The 23,452-nt window shown below is 40.5% G+C and overlaps 1 protein-coding gene across 1 annotated transcript in view; it reads left to right on the top strand.

Moving 5' to 3' along the window:
- Positions 1-23,452, top strand: part of KIF26A (kinesin family member 26A) — a 66,502-nt gene that overhangs the window by 37,032 nt on the left and 6,018 nt on the right. The window contains exons 5-11 of the mRNA XM_009865690.1: positions 14,012-14,221; positions 16,198-16,291; positions 16,755-17,017; positions 17,271-17,454; positions 17,750-17,909; positions 19,557-19,719; positions 20,267-23,450. Coding sequence (XP_009863992.1) covers positions 14,012-14,221; positions 16,198-16,291; positions 16,755-17,017; positions 17,271-17,454; positions 17,750-17,909; positions 19,557-19,719; positions 20,267-23,450 — 4,258 coding nt within the window. The remainder of the gene's footprint in view (positions 1-14,011; positions 14,222-16,197; positions 16,292-16,754; positions 17,018-17,270; positions 17,455-17,749; positions 17,910-19,556; positions 19,720-20,266; positions 23,451-23,452) is intronic.

Genomic DNA, 23,452 nt, shown 5'->3' with positions numbered 1-23,452 from the left:
GCACATTAAGTGCTAGAGTTTGAGCTACCTTGAAGTCAGTTAACATCGCTGACAGCAACACTGGCAAAGGTTGTTTTGTCCTTTCTTCTGTCAAAATACAAGATAAATTTTCCTATGACTTCATTGGTCCAAACCCAATGCACATACAGGCTTCACCTTTGGCAGAAATAGCCTCTGCGTTGCTGCTGGTGCTGTCTGTCTGCCTGAGGTTAAGGAGATACATTGAGGGGGCTTTGTTTCCCCCTGCTTCACGTGTCATTGTAAATCAGGAGTGTGGAAATGAAGCAGCAGGAGAGAAATAGATGTCTTTCCAATTTGGGATATACAGCACTTTTCAGTGCTTTGATAATTAAAATACAACCAAATTATTTCGAGCTTTACTCATATTTATAACTGTTTAATCACCCACACAGCAGAGGCTGAATACTTATTTATAGAGGTTATAAGAGCTTAGCATTCGAAGCTAGAATTGAAGTATGTAACGTGCACAGGAGACCTAAAATATGCACCTTGAGTAACCATAAAAATCATCGTTAATGTGAAGAGATTGCCAACCTAAATACCTCTAGTTGATGCTGTTACTCACAGAGACTACTCTGTATTTCTTATATCAGTGAGTTTGTGCTAAATGGAAAACAAAGGAGTAATTTGGGCTGTTTTAAGCAGGTGGAAACTCATGGTCAAAAATGTGGTTTCTTCTCCTGTTTTTCCAGTGCGCTAGAAATGATGAGGTAGTATTAAATGGTGGAATACAGCAAATCTGGCACAGTAGTTTAGAGATTCACAGGTGGAGGAGGGTTTGCTAAGAAATGCTTTCTATTTGTGTGTTTTAACAGAGCCCATTTGTTGTGCCGGCCTCTTCTCAGTGAGGCTTAGTGCTTGGCACCAGGAATAAACAAGTGTGGCATTTCTGAGGCTCTTGGCCTTACGAAGAGCTTTAAAGCATTACTTTCCCTGTGCCTGCAGCTCAATAAAACTGTCTTTGCATCTCATGGCATTTGTGTGCCTGCAGCTGTGTGTAGCCAGGAGACTTCAGCCTTTTTCCTGCACTTAGAGGGTGGCTGGTGGAGCCTACCGGTATCACTTGTGCCTGAGCACAGGCTCGTGCTCCTGACTTGAGCAAGACTTGTGGAAAGCTCTGGTTCACCTGGTGTCTTCAAACAGATCAACAAAGTCAAGGGGCATGGCAGGACCTGGAGCAGCTATGCTGTTCAGCTCTGTGAGCGTCTCCTCCAACATGGGATATGTATGTACCATGGTGGCAATGTGGGTGGTATTTGTCTCCTGATTGGCACACTAAGAATTCCTCAAATGTCTCTGTTGAAGAAACTGTTTCTTTGGGCTCAGGATTCCAGCTGTGTCCTCCTCACCAAATACCTGTTGACCCCAATTGGGAAGAATCCTCTGCTGTGGTTGAGAGGATAAGAGCTCTCTAACTGAATCAGCTCTTTAGTTCTTGAGTTAAGATCAAGACCGTTCAAATAGTGATGGGGCATGCTAGTTACTAGTTTTAGTGCTCCTCAAGAAATTAAGTGACTAGACATCTCTGATCCACAATTTAGAGCATGCAATACCTATTAAACGTCTCTTTTAACACAATTCTTTTTTGCAACTTGATAAATTAGATATAACTTGATAAATTACATATTGATTGTTACAACTTGATAATTACATATTACTTGATAAATTTACATATATGGCAATATAGCTTTCTGTAAAAATTATGAGTCAGCACAAATTAAATCTCACGTATCCTAATTTTTAGAACTTGTGTTCAAAGGAAAAGTGTCAGCCCTGTATAGGTGTTTTCGTAGTTCTAAACACTCATAGTTTCATCTTCTCTGAGCAAAGCCAAGTAGCTTTTTGCAGTATTTAGCTCACTGTGCACTAACATTCTCCATTATAATTTCCTCTTCACTAGCTTCTGCTGATCAAGATTTAGTCAGCTAGTATTTCATTATGAGGATGATGAGAATTACATTTCTTCCTCACTACCTTAAGTATCATAGCAATTGAGAGAACAGTCAGCAAACACTGACTGTGGTCCTCTGTTACCTTCAGTCCCAGCTCTCATAAGAGCTTTATAATTTACACTCCTCTTGGTTATCTTTTCCCTCGGCTTTTTTCTTACAGCCTGTTCAGTAATGAGTACCAGATACACATAGAGGATAGAATCAGTGATGGGTTCTGGAGTGACTTTTTCCTACCGCTGCATCTGGTGGCTGATGCTCTCCTTAGTTCCTGTGATCATTCCCAGGTCAGCAATGTCCCTCGCCCTGTTATTACTGTGTGGTTACACTGGGTTAAGCAGCTGATGGGGCAGCCTTTCCTTTCCTCACTTCCCAGTTTGCTGCTCTTTTGTCTTTCATGGATAGTTATGATGAGGAGGACTGGTTCCTTGCTGGTTTCTGCTGTACAGGTAAAAATGTAGCAGTCCTGATGGGCTGCCTAATTCTCGCCTGACTTCACCTTACAAAGCTGAGAGTAACCCACTGAGGACCAGTCCTTACTCTTCTCAAGGGGGTGATTTCTGTGAGCACAGATAGGTTGAAAAGTTTTAATTCCCTTCTTGTCAAATAATTTCTTTCAGAGCAGGACAGGATTCCATAGAGAAATATGCCTTTCCTTAGTACAAAAGGACTGAAGAGATAAAATTTAAGGAGAAGAGTTTATGTGAGAATTAAAAATAGAATATCAAACTGGAAACCCATGAAGTGTCCAAGATACTTCAATAGGAGCAATATGACTTGCTTTATGAAAAGATGAAGAGGTGAATGATGTCAACTCTGCAGAAATACTGTTTATTTTAAGTAAGGCCTGAATACTGCAACTAATTGTTATCTCTAATGATGCACTCTGGGTAGTCTAATTTCTTTTGTAAATCTGCTAAAAGCTTAGAGGAAAATACATGTTGAAACATTTACAGTGAACAATGTGATTTGCTTTCTGTATTTCCCCTGTGATAGTAATTGTTAACATTTTTCCCCCCCTACTGATGCTCCAGGTCGTCTTTTAGTTGTTATTCAATACATTATAAGAGACACAGGAACAGAATGTGGAAAATGTGATGTCGCTGTGGGGCCAAAGGGGAAAGAAGGACTCCAGAGGGAATCTAGAAGTATGGATACATAAGGCTGACTTTCTGAAGATAAAAAGTAGCAGGCTGGGATTAATGTGATATAGTAGGGATCAGTTGATGAAGCTTTTACAGGTGGAACATCTGCATCCGTACAAGAGTCATTGAGCATTTGAATAGGGTTGGTCTGATTAGTAGTGTGTGTTTGGATTTTGAAAAAGCTTTTGATAAGTGCTGTGACCTAAGTTTCTCAAACCCTAAGCTGGCATGTATTCTCTAGAGGCTTAATAACTGGTGGGGAAAAAGAGTGCATGTTTCACACTGGAGCGAAGTTAGCAGTGCTGTCATGTGGAAGTCCATGCTGTTTAATGTCTTCCTAAATGATTTGGGTGAGGTGGTGAAGCTGCATATTCAGAGCAGCCAAAGCTGATACTGAGCGCGAAGGCCTGGAACAAGTTGTCATGACACGGAAGTTACTGGGAGGATAAAGAGGCAGATGGCCTTTCATGTTGATCAACACAAGGTAGTGTACATGAGAAAAGGAGCTCTACCCATGGGTACAGAAATAATAACCTGTAAAGAAGTCAAGCATGACTGTAACCTGTTTTACCAGCTATTGTGGAAGCTACATTGGGTTTGCTGTCATGAGCCTGAGCTTCTAAAGAAATGGTTTATTGACCGTTCAGGAGGCAAGAAGATTAAACATCTTTAGTTTCAGAGTGTCTGTGACAGTATGTGTTACAAGTACATGTTCCTCTTCAGGTTCATAATACTTAAAGAAAAATCACTCAGTGACATTTTTTTCTCTACTGGTTTTCTTCCCTGAGGTAGTATCTTTTAAAGAAGTTTAATAGAGGATGGTGAAATGAAGAAATGTAAAGATTTCCCCTCCTCCCCCCATATTTTTACTTTCTTAGAGGGGAGATCTTGCTGTGGCTAACTGAGGGAAGGGCTGGATCCTAAGACCCCAGCATGCAGAAGCAGCAGCATTGTGCATTTTGCTGCTGGTACAGAACTGGAACTCAGTAAGCCTAAACATTTGGAAAAAAAAAAATTCAACAAGCAAATTAATATTTGTACCTGGAATTTTGTTTTCCCTATTTGATATGCACTTTCAAGGCTGCCCTACCATGACTATTGGCTGTGCCACTGAAGAAACTCCCTTTGGACAAAGCACTGATTCAGTGGAGAGCTTCCCCACTCATTAAGTCCTTTTCGTTGGTTTCAAAGTTAGACACACAAACAAGTTATTCTGGTCCCAGTGAAGGGGCAGTTGAGTCTAAGGAACTGAACTGAGCATGGGCAGCATCAGGACTATCCTGGTTGTTTCTGTGGTGTCTAGAGTTGGACAGGTCCTGTCACTAGTTGTGGGACCTTGTCTTGAATTTGTGAGCCCAATGGCCTTTTGGTGAAAGGAAGAGGCTTGAATTCTTGCTTTTTATAACATGCATGAGTAGAGCAAAGGCAGTAACTGTGCATTGTGAGAACTACTTGAGGAGGCAGGAATGTGAAAAGATTGTGATGGCCAGTTCTTGCACTTGTACTTGCACGTACTTCAGCCCAAGATCTAAATTTATTCTTAATCTCCCATCATCATCTTCATGTTTTACTGTGCTGAAATTACTATATGGCTTTTATGGTTGAATACATTTGTTATTAGAGACTTACTACAGCAGAGAGCATGTATGTATCTTCTGAAATTTCTATTTGTACTTTCTCATTGTTTCAAGTACTGTCTTGGAAAGTGGGAAATAAATGTTCTATTAATTTATTTTACATTTTACAAATACCATTTTTTCCACTTAGAATACTTCCAGCAGTAATGTGTGTACCTGTCATGTGATACAAATCTTTAATTAAGCCTTTTGCTTAACTTTCTTTACTAGGAGAAAAATGTTGTGCACTCTCACACGTGCTTGCAGGGTTTGTCAATATTTGGGAATACCAAGCAGTGAAAAGTATTTTTTTTTTTTTTTTTGATATAGAACTGTAGGTCTGTCTGGGACCAGTGTTTTATTTAATCAACAAAAATAAAACTCTCATGTACAAAAGAAAATCCCACTACCATTAAAAACTGGATATTTAAAGGAATTTTGCTCACTCCTTATAAATGTTATGTAGCAAATCTCATACCTTTCTCTTGAATGTGCCAAAACCATCAGAGTCCAAATCGTTTATCTGAATCCTACTTAAAAGGCAATGATCCAGTACAGTATGATTCTTGTAACTGAATCATTTTTGTGGTCTCTCTGGGTGTTATTATATTTAATGTCAGAATAGTAGGAAAGACGTCTGAAAGCCATTTAATATTGTCACTGGAAAGAAGTTAGATTATGCTCAATTTCTGACATTAATGTGCTACTTAAGATAATTTATCATATTGTGGTATTAAAAAAGACATCCTTTTTACAGTGGCTGCTGTGTGGCATTCTAATTTGCTATTTTTCTTTAGCATAGTAGGAAGCCTTTTTCATGCAAAATGTTTTTTTCTGGAGTTCTGTTCAGTTCATTCTTTTTAATACTGCATCACTTACAACAGCAACTTTAAGTGCTTCTCTTGCAAGGATCCTGTCAATTTTTTTATGTTAGAATGACAAGCCTCCTGTGCAAGACAATGGCAGTAGAGCATTTAAAGAGATCCTGAATTGTCAGATGTGTGTCTTGGACAGGTATATACATACTGGTCTCCATTTATGTATTTTAGACATTTACTTTCGTTTATGCTTTACCAAACCAGAGCTAAGGTACTGCTAGTGTGATTTACTCATCATGCAGGGCTCTCTTAAGCGTGCTGCACATCCCATTCACTGGTTCTTATGATGGTTTGATGACGGATAACAAATAGGTACTTAATTTTGTCATCTTTATTGCTGCTTGTTTCCTAATGACTAGAGTGTTATTTCTGATATAAATCATGTATCATACTAAGTACTCTTCTATCGATGTATGTAGTTCTGTATCATCCAAGGTACATACATCCTTGCCAAAGTGCCTTGAACTGCTTAAACAAAAATGTGGAAAAATGAGATTAAAATACATAAATTCTTCTAATTTGTTTTCACCTTTGTAAATGCAATAGTTTTCTTCATGTCTTCTGAGAGTAGAGAATCAATTCTTCTTTAATAGAGTACAATACAGAAGTGATATTTTTTTTTTTTCCCCTAGATTCTCCCAGGGGAGCTAGATGGTCTATACTAGCGTGGCAATTTTGCATATAAATTTGCCATCCACTGGTAGTGGCAGTATATGAAAAGCTTGTAAGAACTACCCACAGTAAACCAATTTACCAAGGGTTATATATCTGTCAGTTACAATTAAATCCATGAAAAATACTGTCTCTGAACTAGGACTTTTGTAATTTGCTTTGCACTATAGTTGAAAAATAAGTGATTTCATTGGAAAATGGTCTTTATTCAACTGAATGTGAATTCTTTGTGATTCCTTGCTGAGAAATCTTAATTCAGGATGGTGGATGTCTAAATACAGTTATTTAATTAACCTGCTGTTATATGCCGTTTTGTGAACATTGGACAAAACTAACTTCCTGGCTGCACAATGCCTGTCAAGGATGTGTGTTTCTAGGGAACATTTAGTGTCCGTTCAAATTTGATATAATGACACTTATTGCTAAAGACCAAATTGCTTGTTCATTTAGGGATTATGATACTGTTGTAATGCAGAATATGACCAGCATTTTTAGAATGGATTCCAGTATAGTGCCAGCACTTTCCCAAAATATAGGTGGATAAAGTCAGAGTTTATTTTAGTAAAAAAGACTTGAGCACATGTTTTTAAAAATTTTACATGCTTTTTAATTCATTCCTTCAACTTTTTCCTTCTCATTCAGTCTAATTTGAAACTTGACAATGATATAAGCATCAAATGCTAACAAAGCATCGCTATAAACCCATGAACACTGCACATCCATTGATTTCAAAGGAGGTACCATATGTTACAGTTATGGCTGTGCTAACATACTTGGCTGGTGCAAGGTCTTAAATTCCTCAGCATTCAAAATGCCGTGGAGTCTAGTCATTACTTAGTGAATTAGTGAAGTCTTCTCTGTCTACATCTCTGCCCCAAATTACCTTGCAGGGAGTGTATGACACCCTTCACTCTGCTGAGTGATGAATCCCCAGCCTTCTAAGATGTGTTCTAATGTGTGTGTATATATATATATATATATGTGTGTGTGTGTGTGTGTGTGTATATATGGGGTTTTTTGTATTTCTTGTCCAAAACATGTAGTAGAGGTTCATGATAATCATGAGAACAGAATTCAAATCATGTGGCTCTTTGAGATGATCCTTCCCCTTTCTCTGGTCGCAGAGTTGATACCCCTTCCATCTCTTTTGATTGTGGGTTAATAATCAATGTGAACCTGACTGTCTCAGTCTCCTGGCTGATTCTGTCCAAAATTGCGTAGGATTGTGTCATTCTTTCTGTTATCACTGGCTCTTTTCTGTGCAAATTCAGCCTTGGACATGATTTCTTCTGGGATGACTCATGCCTCACTGGTCTCGAAGGAGTTTTGTGTTCATTGATGCATGGCTTTGCTGTAACTCCATTCAATTCAGCATATCCAAAATATATGAGCTGTGTTAGACAAAACTGCTAGCTTGCCTCTGGCCATCAGTCTCGCATTCATGTCTTGCTGTCAGAGAGTTGCTTTGAAATTTGGGTTTCACAGCAGTTTGGTCTGTCTCTTGCTTTTTCCAAACCTGCTTTCTGGCACTGACATACATTCTGCACTATTTTGACTGGTCCTGAAGCCACGCTATTATTTTGTTTACTCAGACACCTCTGTCCTATTCTTCTCAATTCCAGCTGAGAATCATGAGTCCACACAAAGGGCTCACTTGGGGCTGGCAGTACTGGAGAAGGTCACAGCATGGAAGCAGCAACTACCATGTGGCAGTGGGGCAGAAGGTGTCTCCTGTTTCCCTTAGGTGGGAAACAGGGTAGACAGTAGCAGTGGAAGAGGAAGGGCTGATACCAGCCACGATGCACATACCTAGTTTCTGAGATGTTTCAGTCTTTGGGACAGAATTATTAAATATGCATTAGATTTGAGTTTAGTAAGAGTCAAAGATGTCAAGGTCTAGAGTCAAGGCTGCAACAAATCACGGATATTTGAGTGCACTATATGGATCTGTGGTTCTCTAGTGCTTTAATCAGATGTTCTATATGGGATTTAGCCCCAGAGTCTCCCACATCGCCACTGTCCTCCACACAGGGGACTTTTTATGTCATCTCTCATTTTTTCTGCCCTTTGCCAGTTTGTCTCCCTTAAAATTCTTTATGCGTGCATAAAAATATATGATTTATATAAGATTTTTGTTTTTATCCTTTAGCATCCATTTACTGGGTTTGTCCTTACACAGCTGGAACAAATGAATTCTAGCTTGCGGATATTTGCTGTTGTAGTCTTTCTCTTCCCAGACTTCCACTGACAGTCAGATAAACTTTAAAGTACAAAAAAATTCCTTGACGGCTATGAATCTCTTTCCTAAGCCATTGTTGTGCTGTGCCTCTGACCTTATGCAATCCATTTCTAGGGCTTTTCCAAATTATATGCTTTTTTTTTTTTTTTAATTCTTTATCTTTTGATGGCATATTCAGGATGTATTTGCCATCTTCTTTTCCCAAACACTTTTGATTTTAATAGGACTTCCTTCGGCAATTCTGCTGACCTCTTGGTTCCTGCAGAAACATGAATTTGGAAAGTTCAGCAGTGGAGTGTTAACCCCAAGTGTACAAACCCCACCAGATTAGAATCAGTTAATTAATGGGGTACTTCAGTGGTTTGCATGATTTGAACTGTCTTCAGGCACTGAAAAAAAATGTTAATTGTATTTCTCTTATTTTTATTTGCAGAAATTGAACTCAAATACAGACCTGTCCTCTTTTTTTAATCAACATCTTTGTTAAAATGGGGCCTCTGTGCAATATTCAGTATCTGTATGAATGTGTATATACAAATCTTTGTACGCTTGATAATGATAAACTTCCACTTCTTACCCTGCATCTTTTTGTGACATTGAATAAGAAATACACAAAAAGAGGGAAAAAACCCACCTTACTAAAAAGCCTCTGTTCTAGCTGGAATAGTCACTGCTATGACAGGATAGGTGTTCCATGTTAGTTCTACTTAAGGAGTCTAAAAGTGATCAGGGCAGATGTGCTCTGAGTCTCAGATGACTTTTCTGGAATTACTGTATTTGTATTGTCTTTCCTTTTTTTGTGTTCTCTCTTCTCTCTTCCTCTCCCCAATCCGCCCCCAACCTGCCCACTCTTGCCATTTCTTATTGCTCTCTTTTTTTTTTTTTTATTTTTTCCCCTCAGACCTATTCTTAGTCTTTCAGACCTATTTTATTCTTCCATTTCTTCATTCATTCTCCTCTAAATTCCTTATCTCGTGTGTCTTTGCTTTGTGTAAGTGTTACCAGTGTCTGGTACAGCTGGAGATGACCAGCAGAAAGCTGCCCAGTTGTTGAACAGCCTGCCCACAGAGGGTGTGATCCTGAGTGGGGCTGTAACTGTTATTGCACTTAATTCTATGAATTAATTTTCATAGGCAAATAAAAGCATTGGTGTGCTGTGCAGGTACTGCTGCTTTGCTCCCTAGTTAGGGGCCAAAGTTACTTTAAGATTTACAGATTCCTATGTTTTGTTTGAATTCTGCCCTCACTGTAAGCCCTTGTGTCTGGATGATTTCCTGCCATGCATGGTGCTGTATGTACAGGTGAGCGGGCTTTTTGTATGAGAACTAGATAAAGAGACCCAGGAGAAGATGCAGTTAAGTGGATCCTTAAGGCAGGAACCATGCTGGCTTTATAGTACGCTGATTTTTCTGCTGTACTTATCCCAGGAGAGTACTGGGATGAACTTCAGAGCTGAGAATATAAACCTGTCACTTAAAATTGGTCCTGAAACACAGGAGGGCAGGAAGAAGAATAAATAGTATAATAGCAAGCCTTTCTTTTACATATTTAGAAGTGTGCACATGCACCTGGGATCTGCCTGCACTTAGTTTTTGCTGTTGCAAAGGGATATGTTTGAGTAATCTTTGTGCTTATTGGTACTTTCATGAGCATTTCTGCTTCACTTCTGAGTGAAGTCAGAGTCTGGCTCAGCATCATGAATGAGTGTGACACGTTATTATAACCCTACAGTTTCTGGTGGGCATCACTTACAGATGGATTTAGTGGGCAGAGAAACTGAATTTGAAATCAATGTTTTTCTACTCTACAAATCAGCTTTTATACACAAACCCCTAAAGAGCGACTCCCTCAAGCTGCTTTTTCTCTTCCCCCTCCCATTTGTCTTAAAAGCTCACTTCCACTGTAAAAATGAAGATGACCCCTGAGGCCTGTTGAGTTTGGGATCTGATCCATTATGGGGAAGCTATTTTAGTATCTTTCTGCTTCAGAGAGGTGGTTTTAAAAAGCTGATTTGACACAGAAGGTTTTTCTGGAGGTGAAGCCATCTTTGTGTTAGGGGAAGCAATGCTCTGATGGAAGTACCTTGCTGTTTAGGGAGCAAACCAATTTTCCTCTTATCCATGCTCTGGCTGCTATAATCTAATAATAGGTGGATGAGAGAACAGAAATGGCTGTTCCGAGAAGTGCTTTGAAAACAGCATATATTTTAAAATTCATTTTAATTAAATGACCCTGAAGTGGGCATTTGTACTTTGGTGTGTGTGATATATATATATATATATATATATGTTTGGGGTTTTTTTTTTTGGTTTTGTTTGCTTATTTGCTTGGGTTGTTTGTTTTGTTTTTTTTTTTTTTCCCCTGAGAATGTTATTCTTCTGAGCACCTTGGTGTAGTATGTTGAGGCTGAGCTAACAGACTAGTAGACAAAACTGGCTTCATGGAGCTTTTATGGTGAAGCAGCCTTGGTGTGTCACCTCTGATGCACTTTGCTTTTGAAGTGGCTGGTTCATTTTTTCTAAGGGTCACTTATTTACTGTAACTGTATTTTCATATTCATGTCACTGTGAAAGGGGAAAGAAAACAAAGTGTTGCAATCAGGGGACTGCTTGAGTGAATATATGGAAGAATTTGCTCTTACCTTTGGTGAAGCCTCCTTCACTGTCTACTGGAGGGGACAGTTGTTTCTTAACATCTTTGGACAAAATGTTGGGGAAAAGCTTTTATGGCCTCTTTTTGGAAAATATTTTCTGTCAGGATGCTTGAGTAATTGTGCAGGGATGTCTGTGTGCAGCTTAGCCGCCCCAGAAAGGAGAAGCTGGAAAAATGAAACAGTTGAGGATGTAAATGAAACCTTCAAATTACCCACTGTCCCCAGTTTATAAAGGTGGGAACAGTTCAGTATGGTGTTTATTGCTGCTGTGGATCCTCCTGGCTTGGGCAACATGCTTTGCTGTGCCCATTGGGTACAGGTGTGTATGCAGTCATGGTTTAACCTGGCAGGCAACTAACTATAACACCTCTGAGGTTTGCCTTCTCCCTCCCGCTCAATGGGATGGGGAGAGAATCAGGGGGGAAAAAAAATTAAAATCTGTAGATAAAGACATGCCCAGCCAGCTCCTGAGCAGCAGCTCCCAGCCAGCTTTCTCCCTAGATTATATACTGAGTATGATGTTATATGGTGCAGAATATCCCTGTGGCCAATTGGTGTCTATGTCTCCTCCCAGCTTCTTGTCTACCGTCTTACTGGTGGGGTGCTGTGAGGAGCTGAAAAGCTCTTGACTTAGTATAAACACTACTTAGCAACAACTAAAATCAACATTATTCTCATCCAAAATCCAAAACACAGCACTGGGCTACTCCTAGGAAGAAAGCTAACTATCCCAGTTGAAACCAGGACATATGCAATTAATTTTTCATCTTGTCTGGTATGAGGACTGGTCCTACAGGATGGCTCAGGCTGCTCTGGTCTCTGTTACCTGCATTTCCCATGTTGTGCTCTGCTGAAGTAGTTTTCAGCTTGGATTCTTCTTTGCTGACTGTAAAGTGCACCTTTTTTGCAAATGTGCAAAGAATGTGTCAGTGTAATAAGTGCACACCACTTTTTTAATGATGTAATGTTCTAGGAACATAGTAAGTAGGAGTCACATTGCTCTGGCAGGTTCAGGGTTAAATTTAGCAACAAGAAGTTACTGAAAAGGAGTATCATTATTCAGAATCGTCACTAATCATGCATCAGAGATCCACGCTTTCCAACCCTGCTTCCTCATGCAATGTCCAGCTCGGAACTGACTCAGAATCATTTAGATTGGAAAGGACCTTTAAGATGATTGAGTTCAACCTAACACTGTCAAATCCACCTCTACTATGCCCCCAAGCACCACATCTACAGATCTTTTAAATACCTCTGAGGATTGTGATTCAACAGCTTCCCTGGTGAGTCTGTTCCAGTGCTTGACAACCCTTCTGGTGAAGAAATTTTTCCTAATATCCAATCTAAACCTCTCCTGATGCAACTTGAGGCCATTTCCACTTGTTCCATCTCTCGTTACTTGGGAGAAGAGACCTCAGCCCCTCCTCCTAAGACTTGTTCTCTAGACCCTTCACGAGCTTTATTGCTCTTCTTTGGACACGATCCAGCACCTCAGTGTCTTTCTTGTAGTGAGGTGTCCAAACAAACACATTATTCAAGGTGCAGCCTTACCAGTGCTGAATGCCAGCTGATCAGCAAATGACTGCGTGCTCTGTGTTTGGAGGGTTCACATGGTAGATTTGCAGAAGAGGGATGTCCCTCTGTCACTTCCTTTCCAAATCAAGTGCAAATGCAAGAGTGTATTTTGTGGGTCAGTAGTTGTGTTGCAAAAGCTGAAGCTCTTGACAGATGCTCTGGAGAGTAGGAGTGTAAATTGTTCCAGATGATACTGCTGTTCAGCTCGTTACTGAAACATTTCATGGCCATGGAAAGTCACTCTGACCGAGCACTGCTTTTCTGTTAAATTTGATCTTCTGGGCAGTGCAAAGTTGAGGTTGTGCATGTAGTAGTCATTTACTTCAGCGCAAGGTGTACAAAACACCCTGGTTCTACCCTGGGAGCATTTCATAAGGACAAATGGTTGCAAGTGGGTGTGAGGCAGTATTTCACAGTTTTTCAAAGTAAGTATATGATTTCCAGGAAGCTTAAAAGAAGCAGGTGTGCAGCCTTTGCTGAACTTTCCCGAGACCCGGTCACTTGGCTCCCATAAGCTGCCTTGGAAATCACAGCCAACATGTCTGAGCTCTGTAAAAATGCTGTCTTAAAATGCTATATGTAGGAAATCGGCATTTGCATTGCTGCAATAGACATGCACTTTGAGTGGTTTCTGTTCAAGCTTTTCAACCTTTTATTGTGTAGGTGGGGGGGTTTTTTTGTTTGTTTCGTTGTTTTTTTTTTTGTTTTTTTTTAAATTCCTTTCTTTCCTATTGAATCACTAAAGAGCCTAGCAATGACAGCATAAAGGTGTCTGCCTGGGAAACCTATAAAAGAAGCACTTTTTTATTAGAGGAATGTGAACAAGGAATTGAAAGTTTCTAGAAGTAGTTCAGTTTGAATGCAGGAGTTGTCTGAGCCCTGCGTTATTCAGACGGATTTTCAGAGTGGATTGGTTTCTGCTTTTGGTCACATTTAGTACTTGAAAGGTAGGAGACTAGAGTTTCCTTTTCTTTAGGTGTGGTATTACACCTACAGTGGATTATGCCTATAGATTAGGCACTGATAAATTGAAATGGCAAAACTGGAACAGAGTCAACTGAAGGGACAAAGTGCACCTTTAAAAGCAGGTAGAAGCCAGGCTGGAAAATCTGGCTCTAGTTTTGTCCCACGGTTGTTCTGACACACCTAAATACTACAAATAAACGTGTCATGGGAAGGGGAGTGAGTTTGGGAGGAATGCTTTGCGTGCATTTATCTGTAGCTGGGAAGTCAAAATTATTACTTTCTTCTGAATTCTTGCAGGTGAAAGTGATGGTAAGGATTTGTCCCTCTCAAGGAGCACATGAGACATCCGAATCCATGTCCTTCCTAAAAGTAGACCCGAGAAAAAAGCAAATCACATTTTATGATCCAGCAGCAAGTGGGCCTTCCAATGCAGGTCACAGAAGAGGTGTTGTTGCTGTCCCAAAGATGTTTGCCTTTGATGCAGTTTTCCCCCAGGATGCTTCGCAGGTACTGGAGCTACTCGCATAAACCTCCTGAGTCTTCTCATGACCACTGTATTTGATTGCCTGAAGAGTTCTTTCTGTTTCTGGGGAATTTTATTTGAATGAGTTGCTCTAATGCCTGGAAAAAACCACGATATTTAATAGACAAGTGGGTAAAATCTTACATTTTCAGTTTAGTCAAAATGTAAAATTAAGGAATAATAGCTGGGGAGATGGATTTGCTGACTAAATTATCTTCCTGCATTTTCTCTTGTTAGAGAAAGACACACAGCCAATTGGAAATTCCCTTTTCCATCTGGTTAGGTTTTACTCCATTTGAAGTCACAGAAATAGTCCTTCCCCACTGCTTTCAATGGGAAAAGAACATGTGCTTAATGTTAGACTAAATGCTGTTGTTAGAAGAAGAAATACAGCTAACCCCATGGGATTGCTATACTGAAACAGTTAAGGAGCTTTTATATTTTCTTTGCCTTTCCCAGTTCCTTTATACTGTTTTTTGACAGATTATTTTATCTTGATGGCTGTACTCATGGTGGTGCCTGCCTTTCTTTTGGCCTGCAAAGGGTGTATTTGTACAGTAGTAGCCCCAGACCTGAAATCTAATACACACATGGGGTGGCTGGTATTTGAGTGGATTGAGCTGTAGTATATTTGGTGAGATTGTGCTCATGGATACCTGAAAATTACTTCTGCGAAAAATCTTCAGAAAAAAATAACACTAGAACAGCTTTAAAAAGAACAATGAGTTCAGCAGTGTTTGAAGAACTAGTCCAGGTTTGAACTGCTGGAAATAATTAGGGTGAAAAATACATCACAAAACCTCCAAGGTGAAAATAGTATATTAATGCTGAGAAAACACAACAAGATATAGTTCAGCATCCCACCCTCACATCTTCTTCTAGGATTTTAATTTTTTGGGAACCCAAACTAGAGACATGAAGATATTTATTAGGTTCAAGTTCTAGCCAAGCACTGGAGAGCAACCTCCCAGACACATCAATGCCAAAAGCAATGCTAACTATGTGACTAGTCTGTTTTTAAGATCCTGCATAAGCTCAAAAAGTGTCTTTTTGCAGAAATATGCAAGTGATCTCAACAATTAGTCCAGAACTAGAAGTGACTTTTTCTACTTGTGTTGCCAGCCCTCCTGCAATGTAGCCAGTCACAGCCTGCTTCTCTGCTGGTTTTGGCACCAGTCCTTCAGGTTGTTGACCCTTGGTTGGAGCTGGACTCTGTCAGGCCCCTGTGATTGAGCCTGTTGGGTGGCCTGCTTGTGGTGCTTCTGGGGGACGTTGGCCAGTGCAGTCACTACTGTGCAGGTGTCATTCCTCAAGGCAAGCTTGCTGCCGTGCCTGCAGATGGAGCCTTATTATTTCACTGTAGTTACACCTTTACACCAACTATCCCCGCTGCATGCAGTTGCCATCCTTAATAGATCATATTATTGTATATTTGAAACCTTCACTGATGTGGATAAACTAGTTTTAGTACACTGAAATATTTTAGCAAGTTCTCTTTATTGCTGATGATGTTTCCCCTGGAAGAGGAAAATGTGAAAATGTGAAATCTTATTCAGGGATCTTAATGCATTTTCTTCAGTACGGATGGCTTTCTAATTCCTGTGAGCACTTCTGAGTGCCTTAATTTCAGTGGAGTTGCTACTATTGCTGAACAGCCTTGGCTAAGCTATTATACCAGCAGGAAGCCCGGTTGGATAGCATTCAGTTTTCTACATTAGTCATAGAATCAATATTCCAAGAAAATTGGTTTAATAGAATTGAGAACTATTTTAGACTGTAGTAGCATATTTTATTATTTTTGAAGATAGCATGGTTACTAAAATAATAGGACTGATGCCATAAAAACAGGAAGACTATTGCACCTCAGAAATATTGAGTCATTCATTTCATTACAGAAGAATAGTAAAAAAACACAGCAGTATATGCGCTTTAACTTATTTGTCTCCAATCTTTCTTTCAGGCTGAGGTATGCTCTGGAACAGTAGCAGAAGTAATTCAGTCTGTTGTGAATGGTGCAGATGGTTGCATATTTTGCTTTGGTCATGTCAAACTTGGTAAGCTCCCAAATTCGTTACAGTTAATTACTATGTCAGTCTGGTAATTACATGCTGTCAGCTCCTGGAACAATAAACCTGGAGTATATGAATAGATTAGAATTTCTTTTTAATTAGCTTTGCAAACTTACCATGGTTTATTTCTACACTGGGATTGTAAGTTTTAATTTGAAAAGGTAAAATGTAACATCAGATTAGCTTATTCAAGAGCAAGTGATGAAAATCAAAAGATCAGAGATGTTTTTAACATTAATTTGCTGAGGGTCGGACTTAGAAAAATTGCAAAACTAATTGAATAAATAGTAATGGACTAATAATTAATTACTTTGCATTTTTGCATCTGTTCTTCCCCATTATCTGTAAAGCACGTGGCATTGCATGTAATGTATAGTGGTGGTCCAAAGAGACGCTGTGTCTTGTACGAGAAAGGTGAATTAAGTTCATACTTCTCTTTTCATTCTAGGAAAATCTTTTACCATGATTGGGAAAGATAACTCCACACAAAGCCTTGGTATCATCCCCTGTGCAATTTCTTGGCTCTTCAAATTAATCAATGAACGTAAAGAAAAAACCGGGACTCGTTTCTCTATTAGAGTATCTGCTGTGGAGATCAGTGGCAAAGATGAAAATCTTAAGGATTTGTTAGCTGAAGTAGCCACTGGCAGCCTTCAGGATGGCCAGTCTCCTGGGGTTTATCTGAGAGAAGATCCAATATGTGGAACCCAGGTATAAAGGATATCACAACATAGATTTTTCTGAGCCTGACTTTCTTCTGCTTTTTATTTCCTTTTATCTGACAACAATTATGACAACTTTTAAGATGGTAAAAAAAAAATCATTGCTTTTAATTTATAAGCCCTTCTCCCATGGTGTACATATTTGTTTCTTTTAGTGCCCTAGAGATTTAGCCAGTTCAGCAAAAGAAATAATAAAAAAAATGCCCCTGTGCTAATTAGTCATTTCCTTGTTTATATTCAAGCTTCAAAACCAAAGTGAGCTAAGGGCGCCAACAGCAGAGAAAGCTGCCTTTTTCCTTGATGCTGCAATTGCTGCCAGAAGTACCAGTAAACCTGAATGCGAGGAAGAAGACAGGAGGAATTCGCATATGCTCTTTACTCTTCACATATACCAGTATCGCATGGAGAAGAGTGGCAAAGGAGGAAGTATGAATCTTCTTGTCATATTGGTTATTTTTAAATCACGTGGTTTGAGGTTACTTTAAACAATAATCTGCAATAAACTTCAAAACAAAAAAAACCTAAGTGAAACCTCAAACCAGTCAAGTCAACTTTGGTAGCTGTGGCTAATATCTAATTTCCTTATTATTAATATTTAGTTTGGTCATTATCCCATGCTGTATTTATTATTTTCCTTATCTGAATACATTCTGAATGCCAGATTTGGCTTGAGTTCATTCAAGAGCATGATATACAACTGCTTTTCCCCTTTTTGTTTTAGTGTCTGGAGGACGCAGCCGTTTACATCTCATTGATTTAGGGAGCTGTGAAAAAGTGCTGAGCAAGAGCCGAGATGGAGGAGGTTCTCTTTGTCTGTCTCTCTCTGCCCTGGGCAATGTAATTTTGGCCTTAATTAATGGTGCTAAGCATGTGCCATATAAGTAAGTGAATTACTGTCTGCATGATCTGAAATTTGTGGCTGGTGTTACCTTAGCAATGAATTGAATCAACAATTTATGTTTTACTTAAGAAGTTAAAGGAAGATCTGTCAGAGGGAAGTCTGTCTTCTAAAGTCACTTCTATGTTATAGGGCTATATATCTGGTCACTCCCTTGTCTATACGTGTGCATACATACCCGCAACTTTTTAAATGTCACACAGCAATATGAAATTCTTAAATTACATGGCCAAAAATTATGTGCGTAGTGGTATATACGTAAGTTGGGTGAAATGTTGAGGAGGATTTGATTGCTGAAAAAAGCTGAGGAAAATGGCCAGAATTTTTCTTTCCTTCTATCTCCTCTTTGTTTCCCAAGTTTAGAATTTAGACCAATCTCAGCGAGCTGGACATAAGTTTCATTAAAATTTCATCAAATTTTCTCTCTTTTTTCAAAATTTAAAAATTGTATTGGAATTTCAGAAAATACTGGAGATTTTATCAAGTACAGTCATCAGAGGTTGTTATTTCCATATGCCTTTTTGAATGATACATCTTTTCAGTTAAGAAAAAAGACCACCATGTTGCACATTTGTTTAGCAGAAGCAAACGTTTAGCTGTGTTCCTTTATGCAGTGTACGTCACAATAATATTATGTCAAGAACACCTGTGAGGACCTCAGCTTAAAAGACAACAGCCACATTGTAAACACCCTTACCAGAACTTGGTCTTCAGTACTTAAATTTAATTGCTGCTTGTCTTCATGCGTTATAACTCTGTGCCGTTGTTATCAATCATGTCATTTCACATATTTATCTACTGCTGCATCTCAAACAGGTGTTCTTTATTTCTGTGTTAGGCAGAAAGATAATTTCCTCAGGCTAGTTGCTAGGTTTGTGGATGGAGTACCACCTACTGTGGTTTAGTGAGCAAACATGATGATAGTTCCCACATGTTGGGCCAGCTTTGGGGGGCAATAGGAAGCAGACTTCCAGGAGACCTGAGGAAAGATGTCTTAAGAGACCAGTGGAAGACAAAATATCACCTGTCTTGTCACCTTCGCTGTCTGTGACGGAGGACTCGCGTCACCAGGAAGGCCTTCAGAAGAAATTCTCCTTCCCGTTTGCTATGTCAGAGCACAACAGGCAGAATGGAAACTAGATTATTTGGGGTGACAGTGATTATGTGTTTCTGATATCTAGCATTGTTATATTTCTATATAGATTTCTTAACGTTTCTGTTGACATTTTTTTTCTTATTAGCAAAATTGTTTGCATAGATCTCAGAGAGCTTAGCTGTCCAGGTGCTAAGTCTGCTCAGCTAAAAGTACAGTTCTCATGAGCCTTTTGGGCAATAGGAGCTAAACCTGGAATAACTAAACTAGTTATCAATTGCCTAAGTGACACAAATAAAATGGCTTATCATACTGCAAGTACACAAACAGATAAATAATTTAAATGTTGGTGTCTTTGTATGTGTACATTTAGACACATTTTAAATGTGGTCGAATAATAGGAGTATATTTCTTATCTACATGTACCATACATGCATATATCCAATGAGAGTGAAAGCACAGCCTGTGGTGTAAAAATCTGCGAAGAAAAGATTGTGATTTCTTTAAACCAGCCTAGTGTTCTCATTTGTTACACAGGGACAACAAGTTGACAATGTTGTTGAGGGAATCACTTGGGAACATCAACTGCAGAACTACTATGATTGCACATATTTCTGACTCCCCAGCCAATTATGCAGAAACTCTCACCACCATTCAGCTTGCATCACGAATCCACCGAATGAGAAAGAAGAAATCCAAGGTTGGTTCGCAAAAAAGCAGAAATTAATTCACTTGAAAATGAGTTTTCCTAACCTCTCGGTGGGGGAACATGGGATTTCTCGGCGGTAAGAAGTAATACAAAATGCATAAAAGCTCAGGAGAGGAACTGGCAAATGACTTGGCACTGAGCCATCATTCCACCCCCAATCCTTAATCCTAAAATTCCCTTCTTTTTGTTCCAAACACGTATTCTTTCTTTGCTTATACGTGGAACTATCTCAAAAGCTCCTATTTGTATTAGTTAAAAACCCATAAGGAAGGAACTGAAAACTGTTGAGGAGAAAAAGAATGCATAATATTTAGTGGAAATTATCTAAAATGATGTAATTGTTATATTGCTCCTGATACAGTAAAATCTATGTAGCATGACCTTGTTATTTTAATTCACACTGACATTTTTCCACTAGATGCAATTGTGATAGTAAACACAAAGCACAGAGCATATAGCAAACCTGACTTTTTAATCAATTATATGTATATATAATTATATATCAATTAATATCTTTTTACTTGCTGATCATTTGCAGTATGCATCCAGCTCGTCTGGAGGAGAGAGTTCGTGTGAAGAAGGACATGTCCGAAGACCTCCCCATTTGCGACCATTCCACCCACGAACTGTTGCCCTTGACCCTGACCTTCCGATCCTGAGTATATCTAGTGATCCTGATTATTCTTCCAGCAGTGAACAGTCTTGTGATACTGTCATCTATGTTGGTCCCAATGGGGCAGCTTTGTCTGACAGGGAATTGACAGATAATGAAGGTCCTCCAGAGTTTGTTCCCATAATCCCATCCTTAAACAAGAAGAGAAGTAAAGATAATTCTGCTCTTGGTAGGAGTTCTGATAAGGACCATTTTAAATGCAACACTTTTGCTGAACTGCAAGAAAGGTTAGAGTGCATTGATGGAAGTGAGGAACCCATCAAATTTGCTTGTGGAGAAATCTCTGCTGTGTCCAATTGTAGTTCAGTCTCTGGAGGTACAGAAAATGGACAGTCTAAGCTGGTAAAGGAAAAAGTGTCTTCTCCTTCTGCAGGATTTAAGAAACTGGTTCCACGAGAAACTGCATCTCCCCAAAAAGGACATAACCTTCCTTTCCAGTCTGTTGCACCAAAGGGCAGCAATGGCAGTTGTCATGAAAAGAGCACACCTCATTTGAAAACAGAACTTTCCAAGCTGCAGAGCAGAGCTGACAACAAAATAATAGACTTGATACTGGAGGAAGAGAGAGAGACAATCACAAATTCCCTCCAGTCCTCAAGATGTAGCCCTTTAAGGAATCAGGACCAGAATAAGGCTGCAGCTGAATGTGTCGGTAAGGAAAAGTCCTTGTACATGAAGAGACCCTTGCCAAGTCCAGCACCTCCACCTCCACAGCAGAAAGAGCATGTACTGAGCTCTAAAGCTGAGAATTTGGAACTGGACAATAGTAATGCAGTTCGGACTCCTCCTGTGGGAATGAGCAAACAGGTGGGAAACAAACCTGAGCAAAATCCCGTAGGAAGCACGTTCCTGGTTGGTAACAACGCCCAGAATCAGTCAGGTGCGATAGAGGTACACAGCTTCAGGTCAGCGTTCAGAGGGAAGTGTTTTGATCGGGATATACTAACTACCACAGTGACTTTGCAGCAGCCTGTTGAGCTGAATGGAGAGGATGAGCTTGTTTTCACTGTGGTGGAAGAACTGTCCATTAGCGGGATTATGGATAATGGAAGACCTTCCAGTATCATTAGCTTTAACAGTGACTGCTCCCTTCAGGCCCTTGCATCGGGTTCGAGGCCAGTCAGTATTATCAGCAGCATAAATGATGAGTTTGATGCTTATACCTCACAAGAGACTTCTACTGGTGTAAATATTGATATTGTTGTGCCCTTTGCTAAGGATCCCTTTACCAGCAGCAGACGTTCCTCCATCAGTTCGTGGCTTAGTGAAGTCAGCATTTGTACAATTGAAAGTGATGGAGCCCAGTCTAGTGACAGTTTTGTTGCACAGTCGTCGTACAGCTGTAATAAGTCCGAGGAACCCTTCAGCTTGGATTCATCCCATTTATCTGTCCCTCTGAAAAGCGCTCTGAATGACAGTGGGTTTTGCTTCTCTGAACTGGAGAGTGAGAGCTTGAGTTCCAGCAAGGTGTCCTCAAGCATCAGCAAAAGCCCCCAAACCTCTGAAACTACCAAAGCATCTCAGATAAAAAGTGCTTTTTGTGTCACTGATCAGCCCGTAAAAATAAAATTTAGTAATTCTTGTGATGCACCTGTAATAGAAACAATACATTCTAGTCTTCCTAGGAAAACAAAAACTACCTCGTCTCCAATCCACAATAATAGTGTCCTCAGCTATAAAGAGCTACAGAATCCACATGGTATGTTTGAAGATCCCTGGCTGTTGCGCACTGATTATCAGTTGGAAGCAAAACCTGCAGACTCACTGCTGTCTCCAAAATCTCAGACATTTGGTACTGAGAAGCAGCCAGAAAAAGCTGGCCAGTGTTTTGATGCAGCATCCACACCAACAAAGTCACAGACTATGCTTACGTGTTCACAGAGAGTTGTGGATGGTTGTGAAATGGCCTGCAAATCCTCCAGTGTAGCTGCGAAGAAGTCAGACGTGGTGAAGATGCCACAGCTGAAGAGAGGAGCCACCACACTGGGAGTGATGCCAGTGTCGCATGCTAACAGTAGTGTGTCAGAGGCCATGACCCGAGGGAATTCAGATGCTCACTTGGCCACTGGCAGCTTAAAATTGTCGCTAGGAAAGAAGAGTGCACCACAGAAGTCAACCATGTTGCCCAGGCCAGGCGGACCAACACCTCCAACACCCCCTGTACGCAAATCGAGCCTGGAGCAGAAACCTGTTGGTTTGGGTAATGGTGGGGGAAAAACCACTGGCCTGGACTTTACCAGAGCTGCCACACTGAAGGCTGAAGATGAAGCAGATTTGCGTTTGAAAGCTGGGTCTTATTTCAGTGAAAGTTCCAGCAGCAAAATGAACCTGAAGGGTGACCACTCTTTGCCCAAGATGACGTCCAGCTTAAAGGCGAAGGTGTCAAAGAGTGAAGCCATGCACCGTTATGGGAGTCACATGTCCCTGGAGAGATGCGATAGCCTGACGTCAGTTGGATCCAAAGCAAGCGTATCGAGGGAGAATGGGAGCACCAGCGGCAGCCGGGCAGGGCGCTCCGTCCCCAGGCTGGGAGTCCCTCCTGTTCCCTCTGGTGTGGTTTTACCACCTACCTTCACTGCCACTGCATCTGGTAAAAACAGCCAGGCAAAACCCACAGCTAACCAGAAGGTGCAAGCAAATGGGAACAAAAACCGGGGCCTCTCTGCCAGTGGGTCCAAGTCTCTCAGTTCCTCTGTGAAGTCCCTGGCGCAACCCACAGGGAAGGGCTCGGGTGTGGCCTCTGGCGGAAAGGCGGCCCCCCGCTCCATGCAGTCCTTCAGCAGCAAACCTGGCCGAGGGACCATCATGGGGACCAAGCAGGCCATGAGGGCGGCCAACAGCCGTGTGAACGAGCTGGTGTCGGGCGGCTCTGCCAAGGTCGGCCACTTCCGAGGCTCCACCGATTCAGACAGCGGCAATGACAGCGGCATTAACCTCAGTGACGAGAAGTCGCAAATCCCGGTGCTGCCATCTCCATACAGCAAGATAACAGCACCCCGTCGGCCTCAGCGGTACAGCAGCGGGCATGGCAGTGGGAAAAGCAGCGCGCGC

The sequence above is a fragment of the Apaloderma vittatum genome, unplaced genomic scaffold (assembly GCF_000703405.1).
Source record: "Apaloderma vittatum isolate BGI_N311 unplaced genomic scaffold, ASM70340v1 scaffold1713, whole genome shotgun sequence".
Classification (NCBI taxonomy): Eukaryota; Metazoa; Chordata; class Aves; order Trogoniformes; family Trogonidae; genus Apaloderma; species Apaloderma vittatum.
This window is presented reverse-complemented; position numbering and strand designations above follow the sequence as displayed.